General features: G+C 41.6%; 1 protein-coding gene across 1 annotated transcript in view; it reads right to left on the bottom strand.

Moving 5' to 3' along the window:
• tmem26b (transmembrane protein 26b) overlaps window positions 1-12,852 on the bottom strand; it is a 32,221-nt gene extending 19,369 nt beyond the window's left edge. Inside the window, exons 1-4 of the mRNA XM_071394765.1 lie at window positions 12,576-12,852; window positions 12,244-12,340; window positions 11,082-11,153; window positions 3,096-3,304 (exon numbers count right to left, since the gene is read on the bottom strand). Coding sequence (XP_071250866.1) covers window positions 3,096-3,304; window positions 11,082-11,153; window positions 12,244-12,340; window positions 12,576-12,763 — 566 coding nt within the window. The 5' untranslated portion in view covers window positions 12,764-12,852. The remainder of the gene's footprint in view (window positions 1-3,095; window positions 3,305-11,081; window positions 11,154-12,243; window positions 12,341-12,575) is intronic.
• Between the last annotated feature and the right edge of the window lie 810 nt (window positions 12,853-13,662).

Genomic DNA, 13,662 nt, shown 5'->3' with positions numbered 1-13,662 from the left:
TCATGGTACTGTAGCCTGGGTCCAGTCTGTCTGTTCCTTATGGAATTGTCATGGTACTGTAGCCTGGGTCCAGTCTGTCTGTTCCTTATGGAATTGTCATGGTACTGTAGCCTGGGTCCAGTCTGTCTGTTCCTTATGGAATTGTCATGGTACTGTAGCCTGGGTCCAGTCTGTGTCTGTTCCTTATGGAATTGTCATGGTACTGTAGCCTGGGTCCAGTCTGTGTCTGTTCCTTATGGAATTGTCATGGTACTGTAGCCTGGGTCCAGTCTGTTTCTGTTCCTTATGGAATTGTCATGGTACTGTAGCCTGGGTCCAGTCTGTGTCTGTTCCTTATGGAATTGTCATGGTACTGTAGCCTGGGTCCAGTCTGTGTCTGTTCCTTATGGAATTGTCATGGTACTGTAGCCTGGGTCCAGTCTGTCTGTTCCTTATGGAATTGTCATGGTACTGTAGCCTGGGTCCAGTCTGTTCCTTATGGAATTGTCATGGTACTGTAGCCTGGGTCCAGTCTGTTCCTTATGGAATTGTCATGGTACTGTAGCCTGGGTCCAGTCTGTTCCTTATGGAATTGTCATGGTACTGTAGCCTGGGTCCAGTCTGTCTGTTCCTTATGGAATTGTCATGGTACTGTAGCCTGGGTCCAGTCTGTTCCTTATGGAATTGTCATGGTACTGTAGCCTGGGTCCAGTCTGTTCCTTATGGAATTGTCATGGTACTGTAGCCTGGGTCCAGTCTGTTCCTTATGGAATTGTCATGGTACTGTAGCCTGGGTCCAGTCTGTGTCTGTTCCTTATGGAATTGTCATGGTACTGTAGCCTGGGTCCAGTCTGTCTGTTCCTTATGGAATTGTCATGGTACTGTAGCCTGGGTCCAGTCTGTGTCTGTTCCTTATGGAATTGTCATGGTACTGTAGCCTGGGTCCAGTCTGTCTGTTCCTTATGGAATTGTCATGGTACTGTAGCCTGGGTCCAGTCTGTGTCTGTTCCTTATGGAATTGTCATGGTACTGTAGCCTGGGTCCAGTCTGTTCCTTATGGAATTGTCATGGTACTGTAGCCTGGGTCCAGTCTGTTCCTTATGGAATTGTCATGGTACTGTAGCCTGGGTCCAGTCTGTTCCTTATGGAATTGTCATGGTACTGTAGCCTGGGTCCAGTCTGTCTGTTCCTTATGGAATTGTCATGGTACTGTAGCCTGGGTCCAGTCTGTTCCTTATGGAATTGTCATGGTACTGTAGCCTGGGTCCAGTCTGTTCCTTATGGAATTGTCATGGTACTGTAGCCTGGGTCCAGTCTGTTCCTTATGGAATTGTCATGGTACTGTAGCCTGGGTCCAGTCTGTCTGTTCCTTATGGAATTGTCATGGTACTGTAGCCTGGGTCCAGTCTGTTCCTTATGGAATTGTCATGGTACTGTAGCCTGGGTCCAGTCTGTTCCTTATGGAATTGTCATGGTACTGTAGCCTGGGTCCAGTCTGTTCCTTATGGAATTGTCATGGTACTGTAGCCTGGGTCCAGTCTGTGTCTGTTCCTTATGGAATTGTCATGGTACTGTAGCCTGGGTCCAGTCTGTCTGTTCCTTATGGAATTGTCATGGTACTGTAGCCTGGGTCCAGTCTGTGTCTGTTCCTTATGGAATTGTCATGGTACTGTAGCCTGGGTCCAGTCTGTCTGTTCCTTATGGAATTGTCATGGTACTGTAGCCTGGGTCCAGTCTGTTCCTTATGGAATTGTCATGGTACTGTAGCCTGGGTCCAGTCTGTTCCTTATGGAATTGTCATGGTACTGTAGCCTGGGTCCAGTCTGTTCCTTATGGAATTGTCATGGTACTGTAGCCTGGGTCCAGTCTGTTCCTTATGGAATTGTCATGGTACTGTAGCCTGGGTCCAGTCTGTTCCTTATGGAATTGTCATGGTACTGTAGCCTGGGTCCAGTCTGTTCCTTATGGAATTGTCATGGTACTGTAGCCTGGGTCCAGTCTGTTCCTTATGGAATTGTCATGGTACTGTAGCCTGGGTCCAGTCTGTTCCTTATGGAATTGTCATGGTACTGTAGCCTGGGTCCAGTCTGTTCCTTATGGAATTGTCATGGTACTGTAGCCTGGGTCCAGCCAAGAGTGCAGAAACAGACTGGCACACAGGCTACGTATAATGTCTACTGACTTAAAATATCTACATCAGACAGTATCTCTGGGGTCAGGGGTCAGGGGTTAGGGTTAAGGTACTGACTTGACATCAGACAGTATCTCTGGGGTCAGGGGTCAGGGGTTAGGGTTAAGGTACTGACTTGACATCAGACAGTATCTCTGGGGTCAGGGGTTAGGGTTAAGGTACTGACTTGACATCAGACAGTATCTCTGGGGTCAGGGGTCAGGGGTTAGGGTTAAGGTACTGACTTGACATCAGACAGTATCTCTGGGGTCAGGGGTCAGGGGTTAGGGTTAAGGTACTGACTTGACATCAGACAGTATCTCTGGGGTCAGGGGTCAGGGGTTAGGGTACTGACTTGACATCAGACAGTATCTCTGGGGTCAGGGGTCAGGGGTTAGGGTTAAGGTACTGACTTGACATCAGACAGTATCTCTGGGGTCAGGGGTTAGGGTTAAGGTACTGACTTGACATCAGACAGTATCTCTGGGGTCAGGGGTCAGGGGTTAGGGTTAAGGTACTGACTTGACATCAGATAGTATCTCTGGGGTCAGGGGTTAGGGGTTAGGGTTAAGGTACTGACTTGACATCAGACAGTATCTCTGGGGTCAGGGGTTAGGGTTAAGGTACTGACTTGACATCAGACAGTATCTCTGGGGTCAGGGGTCAGGGGTTAGGGTTAAGGTACTGACTTGACATCAGACAGTATCTATAGGGTCAGGGGTCAGGGGTTAGGGTTAAGGTACTGACTTGACATCAGACAGTATCTATAGGGTCAGGGGTCAGGGGTTAGGGTTAAGGTACTGACTTGACATCAGACAGTATCTATAGGGTCAGGGGTCAGGGGTTAGGGTTAAGGTACTGACTTGACATCAGACAGTATCTTTGAGGTGAACTTCAGGATGTCAGGTTAGGGTTAGGGGTTAGAGGTCAGGGTTTAGGGACTCACTTGACATCCAACAGTGTCTCTGAGGTGAACTCCAGGATGTCAGCGGCAGTGCCTATGAAGACGAGGAGGAGCTGAGACAGTTCATCCCTGGTCACCCCTCCTGCTATTGGGAGAAGCCACTTCCCTACGACCAACAGGATCAACAGGGTCTGGTGCAGCGCCAGGATCCAGTCGTTAGCACACACTGACGACAACAGAGATACTGAACCCTGTTGGGCCAACCAGAGAGACACATTGTGGTTAGTATAACTGATTAGAGGTTATTAATGGATAGTATAACTGATTAGAGGTTATTAATGGTTAGTATAACTGATTAGAGGTTATTAATGGTTAGTATAACTGATTAGAGGTTATTAATGGTTAGTATAACTGATTAGAGGTTATTAATGGTTAGTATAACTGATTAGAGGTTATTAACGGTTAGTATAACTGATTAGAGGTTATTAATGGTTAGTATAACTGATTAGAGGTTATTAACGGTTAGTATAACTGATTAGAGGTTATTAATGGTTAGTATAACTGATTAGAGGTTATTAATGGTTAGTATAACTGATTAGAGGTTATTAATGGTTAGTATAACTGATTAGAGGTTATTAATGGTTAGTATAACTGATTAGAGGTTATTAACGGTTAGTATAACTGATTAGAGGTTATTAACGGTTAGTATAACTGATTAGAGGTTATTAACGGTTAGTATAACTGATTAGAGGTTATTAACGGTTAGTATAACTGATTAGAGGTTATTAACGGTTAGTATAACTGATTAGAGGTTATTAACGGTTAGTATAACTGATTAGAGGTTATTAATGGTTAGTATAACTGATTAGAGGTTATTAATGGTTAGTATAACTGATTAGAGGTTATTAATGGTTAGTATAACTGATTAAAGGTTATTAATGGTTAGTATAACTTATTAGAGGTTATTAATGGTTAGTATAACTGATTAGAGGTTATTAATGGTTAGTATAACTGATTAGAGGTTATTAATGGTTAGTATAACTGATTAGAGGTTATCAATGGTTAGTATAACTGATTAGAGGTTATTAATGGTTAGTATAACTGATTAGAGGTTATTAATGGATAGTATAACTGATTAGAGGTTATTAATGGTTAGTATAACTGATTAGAGGTTATTAATGTGTCACGGCCCTTGCACATTTTCGAACAAAACATAAATGTATTGTATAACATGATGTTATAAGACTGTCATCTGAAGTTGTTCAAAGGTTAGTGATTATTTTTATCTCTATTTGTGGGTTTTGTGAAAGCTATCTTTGCGGTGAAAAAAGGGCGTCGTGTTTTGGGCTATTGTGGTGAGCTAACATAAATATATGTTGTGTTTTCGCTATAAAACATTAAAAAAATCGGACATGTTGTCACGCCCTGGCCTTAGTATTCTTTCTTTTCTTTATTATTTTAGTTAGGTCAGGGTGTGACATGGGGAATGTATGTGTTTTGGTTTGTCTAGGGGTTTTGTACGTTTATGGGTCAGGGACTTGTCTAGGTGTTTGTATGTCTATGGCTGCCTGGATTGGTTCTCAATTAGAGGCAGCTGTGGTTCATTGTCTCTGATTGAGAGCCATATTTAAGGCAGCCATAGGCATTTGGGTTTTGTGGGTAATTGTCTATGTTGAACGTTTGTTGCTTGTCTATGCACTTACGTCGTTAGCTTCACGGTCGTTTGTTGTTTTGTTTAGTTTGTATTCAGTGTTCGTTTTCGTGCTTTTTCCCTTCTCTAAATAAAAGAGAATGTATTTTGCACACGCTGCGCCTTGGTCCTCTCTCTCACCCATAGACGATCGTGACACATGTTGGCTGGATTCACAAGATGTTTATCTTTAATTATGTGTACAACATGTATTTTTCATAAATGTTTTATGATGACTATTTCTGTATTTCACGTTGCTCTCTGTAATTATTCCGGCTGTTTTGGAGCCATTTATGATCAGGGCGCCAATGTAAAACCACGATTTGTAGATATAAATATGCACATTTTCGAACAAAACATAAATGTATTGTATAACATGATGTTATAAGACTGTCATCTGATGAAGTTGTTCAAAGGTTAGTGATTATTTTTATCTCTATTTGTGGGTTTTGTGAAAGCCAGCTTTGCTGTGAAAAAATGGCTGTGTTTTTTTTGGGATATGGTGGTGAGCTAACATAAATATATGTTGTGTTTTCGCTGTAAAACATTTTAAAAGTCGGACATGTTGGCTGGATTCACAAGATGTTTACCTTTCATTTACATTTACATTTAAGTCATTTAGCAGACGCTCTTATCCAGAGCGACTTACAAGTTGGTGCATTCACCTTATGATATCCGGTGGAACAACCACTTTACAATAGTGCATCTAACTCTTTTAAGGGGGGGGGGGTTAGAAGGATTACTTTATCCTATCCTAGGTATTCCTTAAAGAGGTGGGGTTTCAGGTGTTTCCGGAAGGTGGTGATTGACTCCGCTGACCTGGCGTCGTGGGGGAGTTTGTTCCACCATTGAGGTGCCAGAGCAGCGAACAGTTTTGACTGGGCTGAGCGGGAGCTGTACTTCCTCAGAGGTAGGGAGGCGAGCAGGCCAGAGGTGGATGAACGCAGTGCCCTTGTTTGGGTGTAGGGCCTGATCAGAGCCTGAAGGTACGGAGGTGCCGTTCCCCTCACAGCTCCGTAGGCAAGCACCATGGTCTTGTAGCGGATGCGAGCTTCAACTGGAAGCCAGTGGAGAGAGCGGAGGAGCTGTATTGGACTTGTGATTTCATGATATTTATATGCTATTATTTACTTGTGGCGCTATGCTAGGCTATGCTAGTCAGCGTTTCTGATGAGGAGGATCCCGGATCCGGGAGGGTGGGTCGGTAGAGGTTAAATACTTTTTTCTTTACATAGTTGAATGTGCTGACAACAAAATCACACAAAAATGATCAATGTAAATCAAATTTATCAACCCATGGAGGCCTGGATTTGGAGTCCCACTCAAAATTAAAGTGGAAAACCACACTACAGGCTGATCCAACTTTGATGTAATGTCCTTAAAACAAGTCAAAATGAGGCTCAGTCGTGTGTGTGGCCTCCACGTGCCTGTATGACCTCCCTACAACGCCTGGGCATGCTCCTGATGAGGTCGCGGATGGTCTCCTGAGGGATCTCCTCCCAGACCTGGACTAAAGCATCCGCCAACTCCTGGACAGTCTGTGGTGCAACGTGGCGTTGGTGGATGGAGCGAGACATGATGTCCCAGATGTGCTCAATTGGATTCAGGTCTGGGGAACGGGCGGGCCAGTCCATAGCATCAATGCCTTCCTCTTGCAGGAACTGCTGACACACTCCAGCCACATGAGGTCTAGCATTGTCTTGCATTAGGAGGAACCCAGGGCCAACCGCACCAGCATATGGTCTCACAAGGGGTCTGAGGATCTCATCTCGGTACCTAATGGCAGTCAGGCTACCTCTGGCGAGCACATGGAGGGCTGTGCGGCCCCCCAAAGAAATGCCACCCCACACCATGACTGACCCACCGCCAAACTGGTCATGCTGGAGAATGTTGCAGGCAGCAGAACATTCTCCACGGCGTCTCCAGACTCTGTCACGTCTGTCACATGTGCTCAGTGTGAACCTGCTTTCATCTATGAAGAGCACAGGGCGCCAGTGGCGAATTTGCCAATCTTGGTGTTCTCTGGCAAATGCCAAACGTCCTGCACGGTGTTGGGCTGTAAGCACAACCCCCACCTGTGGACGTCGGGCCCTCATACCACCCTCATGGAGTCTGTTTCTGACCGTATGAGCAGACACACTCACATTTGTGGCCTGCTGGAGGTCATTTTGCAGGGCTCTGGCAGTGCTCCTCCTTGCACAAAGGCGGAGGTAGCGGTCCTGCTGCTGGGTTGTTGCCCTCCTACGGCCTCCTCCACGTCTCCTGATGTACTGGCCTGTCTCCTGGTAGCGCCTCCATGCTCTGGAAACTCCGCTGACAGACACAGCAAACCTTCTTGCCACAGCTCGCATTGATGTGCCATCCTGGATGAGCTGCACTACCTGAGCCACTTGTGTGGGTTGTAGACTCCGTCTCATGCTACCACTAGAGTGAAAGCACCGCCAGCATTCAAAAGTGACCAAAACATCAGCCAGGAAGCATAGGAACTGAGAAGTGGTCTGTGGTCACCACCTGCAGAACCACTCCTTTATTGGGGGTGTCTTGCTAATTGCCTATAATTTCCACCTGTTGTCTATTCCATTTGCACAACAGCATGTGAAATGTATTGTCAATCAGTGTTGCTTCCTAAGTGGACAGTTTGATTTCACAGAAGTGTGATTGACTTGGAGTTACATTGTGTTGTTTAAGTGTTCCCTTTATTTTTTTGAGCAGTGTATAATGCCCCATCTAGTTTTTGTCTGATTTTTCACGTCTGTGAATACCACCATGTCCCTAGGTTTTTCTTTTGGGACTTTGTGTTTCATATTCCCTGGTTTTGGGGGTTCATCCTCTTGCTCCCAGCCTTTGTCAGCTACAAAGAGCACTCCTTTTGTTCCAACCACATTTCTCCATTTGTCCCAAGTGGTTGTTGTTACGCCTAACATCTTTTTAGTGTTGTTAGCAGCCCATTGTTTATTCAGTTCGTTATCCTTTATTATGATTAGTTGTCCCTGAGCTAGGGCTACTATCTTATTCCAAAATATTTCTATTAAGGCCATCTTTGCCCCTTCTGAGGTATATTTCATTACTGGACCTTTAAATTGTTTGCTGTAGCACTTTGTGTGTTACTGTGTTACTTTACAGTTTTCTCTGACCCTCCATAAGAATCCATCCCTATCTACCTATTCTCCTTCTAGTTTTATACATATCCATAGGGGTAGGTCTGGGTTCCTGGGTTCCTGGGTTCATTTGTTTGAGCTTGGCCTGCCATTTCTTTAAGTTTATCCCAAGAGTCTGTCATTTTGTCTGTCCAGATTATGGGTTCTCGTCCAAATTGTTTATGAGTCAGACTTATTTGGTCTTCTCGCCTTGTGATGCTCTTATAACAGTGTTTTGCTACTCTGCTATAACCTGGTATGTGGTTTCTGATATACCCCAGTTTACCCAGGCACTTCTGCATCTCATTCACCGTCTGTGGTTTCTCCATTTTCTGTACTTTTTCTAGGTACCCTTCACTTGCTGTTATACCGTCACTAGTAGTGAAACTGAGAAAGCTGACTTCCTGCCTATCTGACTCTTGGTTAGATTTAGTTTCATTCCTAACCTCATCTAGCCTAGTGAGGGCCTCTTACTGCTTCAGTATGTTCTCATCTCTTAGGGGCGGGGGGTAATAGTTTGGGGTGGAATACCGTGAGTCTGTGGGGCTATTCCCTATCTCTTCTAACGAGGGATATAGCCTGGTCGGGGTCCTTCCTCTTCCTCCAGGCTCTGCAGCCCGTGTAAGGAGGAAGTTACCGTTCTAAGGTCTATTAGGTTGTCCCCGCTCATATTCATATTTTGTAGGTCATTTTTTAGTTGGCGCGCTGTTTTGGTGCCTCCTTCTTTAACCAATGCTATTGCATCTCCCCAGGATGGTTTTAGGAGATGACTCATCTGTCCTATCCTAAGGTTATACTGGTCTAGGTCTTCTTTCTCTTGTGGAACCACTTTAATTATGGTCCAACTTTTTACTTGTCTGATTTGAATCTCATGTCCATTTATCTTTTTTGGGGCATATTGAGATTCTTCCCAGAAGGTTTGTCGACCCTCCCAGTTCATAATTTGTTTTATGGCCGTCTGTTCTGTTCTTGACAGTCTTTGCCATGGTACCCCTGGCACACAGATAGCTAGTCTGGTGTCGTGTAAGCCTGCTTCTTGCTCGGCATGGTTAGTCTCTACTCTTCGTTGCTCCAAATGTTGTAACATTAATAGAGGCCATCTCTTACTCGGGGATAGTGGATTCTTAGTTTCGTAGTTAGTCTGAATTTATTCGTCCTCGCGCTCGTTGGGCGCCAATGGTTAGTTTAACTGACTAGAGGTTATTAATGTGTCACGGTGCTGACTTTTGCCCGTCGCCTGCAGCAAAAGCCTCTATCCCGTCCTCTGGCTAGGCAGAGTACTTTAGGATTTTAGTTACTTCGGTGCAACCAGGGCCTAGCCGTGCGGCCCTACCAACCCTACCAGGCCCTTTGCGTGAGTTGGCTTTGTTCCTTAGTTCGTGTTGTCACTCCCTTTATAATTCTATTGTGGGCTCTTAGAGTATTATTTTTATTCTAACTACTTAAATTTATACTAAGATCTCCTTTAACCACCTGTCCTTTTAATTTATTTATATATCAATACCTAATAATCTCTGTTGATTATTATGCTCGTCAGCTAGTAGTCACTTGGAAACTAGTATTGTTATATGTGGGATGTAAATTCTAATCCCTGATATACTTGTTATTGTCCACACAATTAAGTATTCTTTAGTGCTATAGCCTTAACCTATAACCAGTGTCACTTTCTGTTCAGTGAGAGTGTCAAAGGCGCTTTCTCTCCAGATCGTTAAACTGGCCTAGTTGTCAAAGACCTTTTCTTAAATCACTCTGTTTTTTGTCTTATACACGTTATCACACTTCAATGGTTATATTTTAATGAATACAACAAAAGTGCTCAATCAATCCTTAATACACTTTATATTAATGCCAGATAATATTGCAAATCTTTAAATGCGTTAACACTTCTAACAATATTGACTAAATAGCAAAATAGTTAAATTACCTTAAATGCTCAGCCCCTTGGTCACTTTCCTGTAATTGGTATTCTCACAGCAATAATGCCAGATTCCGAATTCCAGTATCTTAATACTATTCACCTCCAACCCTGTGTATTGACTCAATATATTGTACCTGGTATTTGGCTGTTTCCTTTTATTGCTAATCACTTCTTGATGGAGTGGGCAGATCCTTTTTGGCTTTTGTCACAAATGGGTAGCATAACTGATTAGAGGTTATTAATGGTTAGTATAACTGATTAGAGGTTATTAATGGTTAGTATAACTGATTAGAGGTTATTAATGGTTAGTATAACTGATTAGAGGTTATTAATGGTTAGTATAACTGATTAGAGGTTATTAATGGTTAGTATAACTGATTAGAGGTTATTAATGGTTAGTATAACTGATTAGAGGTTATTAATGGTTAGTATAACTGATTAGAGGTTATTAATGGTTAGTATAACTGATTAGAGGTTATTAATGGTTAGTATAACTGATTAGAGGTTATTAATGGTTAGTATAACTGATTAGAGGTTATTAATGGTTAGTATAACTGATTAGAGGTTATTAATGGTTAGTATAACTGATTAGAGGTTATTAATGGTTAGTATAACTGATTAGAGGTTATTAATGGTTAGTGTAACTGATTAGAGGTTATTAATGGTTAGTATAACTGATTAGAGGTTATTAATGGTTAGTATAACTGATTAGAGGTTATTAATGGTTAGTATAACTGATTAGAGGTTATTAATGGTTAGTATAACTGATTAGAGGTTATTAATGGTTAGTATAACTGATTAGAGGTTATTAATGGTTAGTATAACTGATTAGAGGTTATTAATGGTTAGTATAACTGATTAGAGGTTATTAATGGTTAGTATAACTGATTAGAGGTTATTAATGGCTTGGTAACTCCAGTGTTGTTATTATTAAAGATCAGTATCTCAACATCTCCTTAAAAAACATGAATTAATGTTTTCTAAGAGGTTTTAAGGGAGAGGCCCAGTTCAGGCCAGGGGAGGGTACTACAGCCAGCAGCAGAGGAGGCCAGATGAATAAAGGTCCTGTGTGACTAAGCTTGTAATAGTTTTCATTAAGGGTTGTTGAGTTAAAAACAATTTCTGCAGATGTATTTTAGTTATAAAAAGTCCCAGCTCACAATAAAGTCTTTGAGGTGCACCCGCAGCATTACCAAACAAACTGGTGTTAAAGACCGCCTCTGTCTAGACGGGCCTGTAGGAAAAACCTGCTGGACACAGGAAACACTGTGGCTTCTGCCTACCTGGAATAACGTCTCGCTGCCATTGGTGGGATTCCCTCTCTGCATGTTTATCAGGCTCTTTATGTTTTCACACTGAAGATGAACAGACATACAGTACATGAGTTAAATTGATACTATACTATGTGTTCTAGCCTACAGTATGGACAATAGAAAAGAAACAGCATCATTTACACACAGTATATGATTACATTCACCATCATTTACACAGAGTACAGTATATTATTACATTCACCATCATTTACACACAGTATATGATTACATTCACCATCATTTACACACAGTATATGGTTACATTCACCATCATTTACACAGAGTATATGATTACATTCACCATCATTTACACAGAGTATATGATTACATTCACCATCATTTACACACAGTATATGATTACATTCACCATCATTTACACACAGTATATGGTTACATTCACCATCATTTACACAGAGTATATGATTACATTCACCATCATTTACACAGAGTATATGATTACATTCACCATTATTTACACAGAGTACAGTATATGATTACATTCACCATCATTTACACACAGTATATGATTACATTCACCATTATTTACACAGAGTACAGTATATGATTACATTCACCATCATTTACACACAGTATATGATTACATTCACCATTATTTACACAGAGTACAGTATATGATTACATTCACCATCATTTACACACAGTATATGATTACATTCACCATCATTTACACACAGTATATGATTACATTCACCATTATTTACACAGAGTACAGTATATGATTACATTCACCATCATTTACACACAGTATATGATTACATTCACCATCATTTACACACAGTATATGGTTACATTCACCATCATTTAAACAGAGTATATGATTACATTCACCATTATTTACACACAGTATATGATTACATTCAGCATCATTTACACAGAGTATATGATTACATTCAGCCTCATTTACACAGAGTATACGATTACATTCACCATCATTTACACACAGTATATGATTACATTCACCATCATTTACACACAGTACAGTATATGTGTTCCGCTCATTATGCAAGTTACAAATAAATGTATAACTAAAGTGAAGTAGTGATTAAAAAGCCTAAATAAAGTGAAGTAATGATTAAAAAGCCTAAATAAAACATAAGATGAAAGTCCTCACCCTGGAATCAGGAGCTTTGTTTTCCTGATGATGTAACTCTAGAATCCATAGAGATGGAATGATACTGATGAGGAACAGGAAGATGGCAGGAGAAAACCTGGACACATGGAAAGATAAAATTAAAACGTATTAAAAACAAACATACTAAACTTTAAGAAAAAGTAATTTCACACTTCTATGTTATTTAGATTTACCATTTATAATCCTGTAATTTTACAGTTCTATGTTATTTAGATTTATCATTTATAATCCTGTAATTTCACACTTCTATGTTATTTAGATTTACCATTTATAATCCTGTAATTTCACAGTTGTATATTATTTAGATTTACCATTTATAATCCTGTAAATTTTTTCTCTTCAGGGTTAAAATCATCTCGACCACCAGAGGAAGATAAAGGATCGTCAGTAACCAATAAAGATCATTATTCTTAACCCAGACCACCCTCCATACTCCTATCAGAGAGAGGAGGAGGAATAGGGACCGGGTAACAACCGCACAGATAAACTTCACGATCATCTTGTTCTCTGGGTCTGAGAAATACTATACAACTCCAGCCGCCACATTAACGGGGCTTCTAGTCCGCTCGCTTTCAGCCGCTTCAACACACCGTTGGAAAAGTGGAGAAGGTTTAGGCACGCCTCCGCACAAGAAATACCCAATGGGTGCTGCCGTTGGCAACATTCTGCGCTTGACGCGCGACATTGCAAAGCAATTAGTTGAGTAAAAGTAAATGTTACATCTTTAAGGCAGTTATAAAAAATGTAAACAGAAATACCTTATTTACATAAGTATTCAGACCCTTGACTATGAGACTCAAAATTGAGCTCAGGTGCATCCTGTTTCCATTGATCATCCTTGAGATGTTTCTACAACTTGATTGGAGTCCACCTGTGGTAAATTCAATTGATTGGACATGATTTGGAAAGGAACACACCTGTTTATATAAGATCCCACAGTTGACAGTGCAAGTCAGAGCAAAAACCAAGACATGAGGTCGAAGGAATTGTCCGTAGAGCTCCATCGAAGCATGTTCACCGAAATTCCCAACTGCCGTTATGCTCTAGTGACCTTTGATTATTCACTGTTAAAGGTTCATACAGAATTTCCATGGCTTCTCCATGACTTTGAACAACATGTTCATGACTCCCATTATAGCCTACACGAGAAAGCATTACTGACACTGGAAGGCTGCTGTGTCTGATCCCATGTAGACCCACCATCTCCTGCCGTTGTGCCCTTGATCAAGGCACTTAACCCCCCCACAAATAAAATCAAACGTTATTGGTCACATACACATGGTTAGCAGATGTTAATGCGAGTGTAGCGAAATGCTTCTAGTTGACAGTGCAGCAATATCTAACAAGTAATCTAACTATTCCACAACAACTACCTAATACACACAATGTTAGGGGATG

The sequence above is a fragment of the Salvelinus alpinus genome, chromosome 3, assembly GCF_045679555.1.
Source record: "Salvelinus alpinus chromosome 3, SLU_Salpinus.1, whole genome shotgun sequence".
NCBI classification, from domain to species: Eukaryota; Metazoa; Chordata; class Actinopteri; order Salmoniformes; family Salmonidae; genus Salvelinus; species Salvelinus alpinus.
This window is presented reverse-complemented; position numbering and strand designations above follow the sequence as displayed.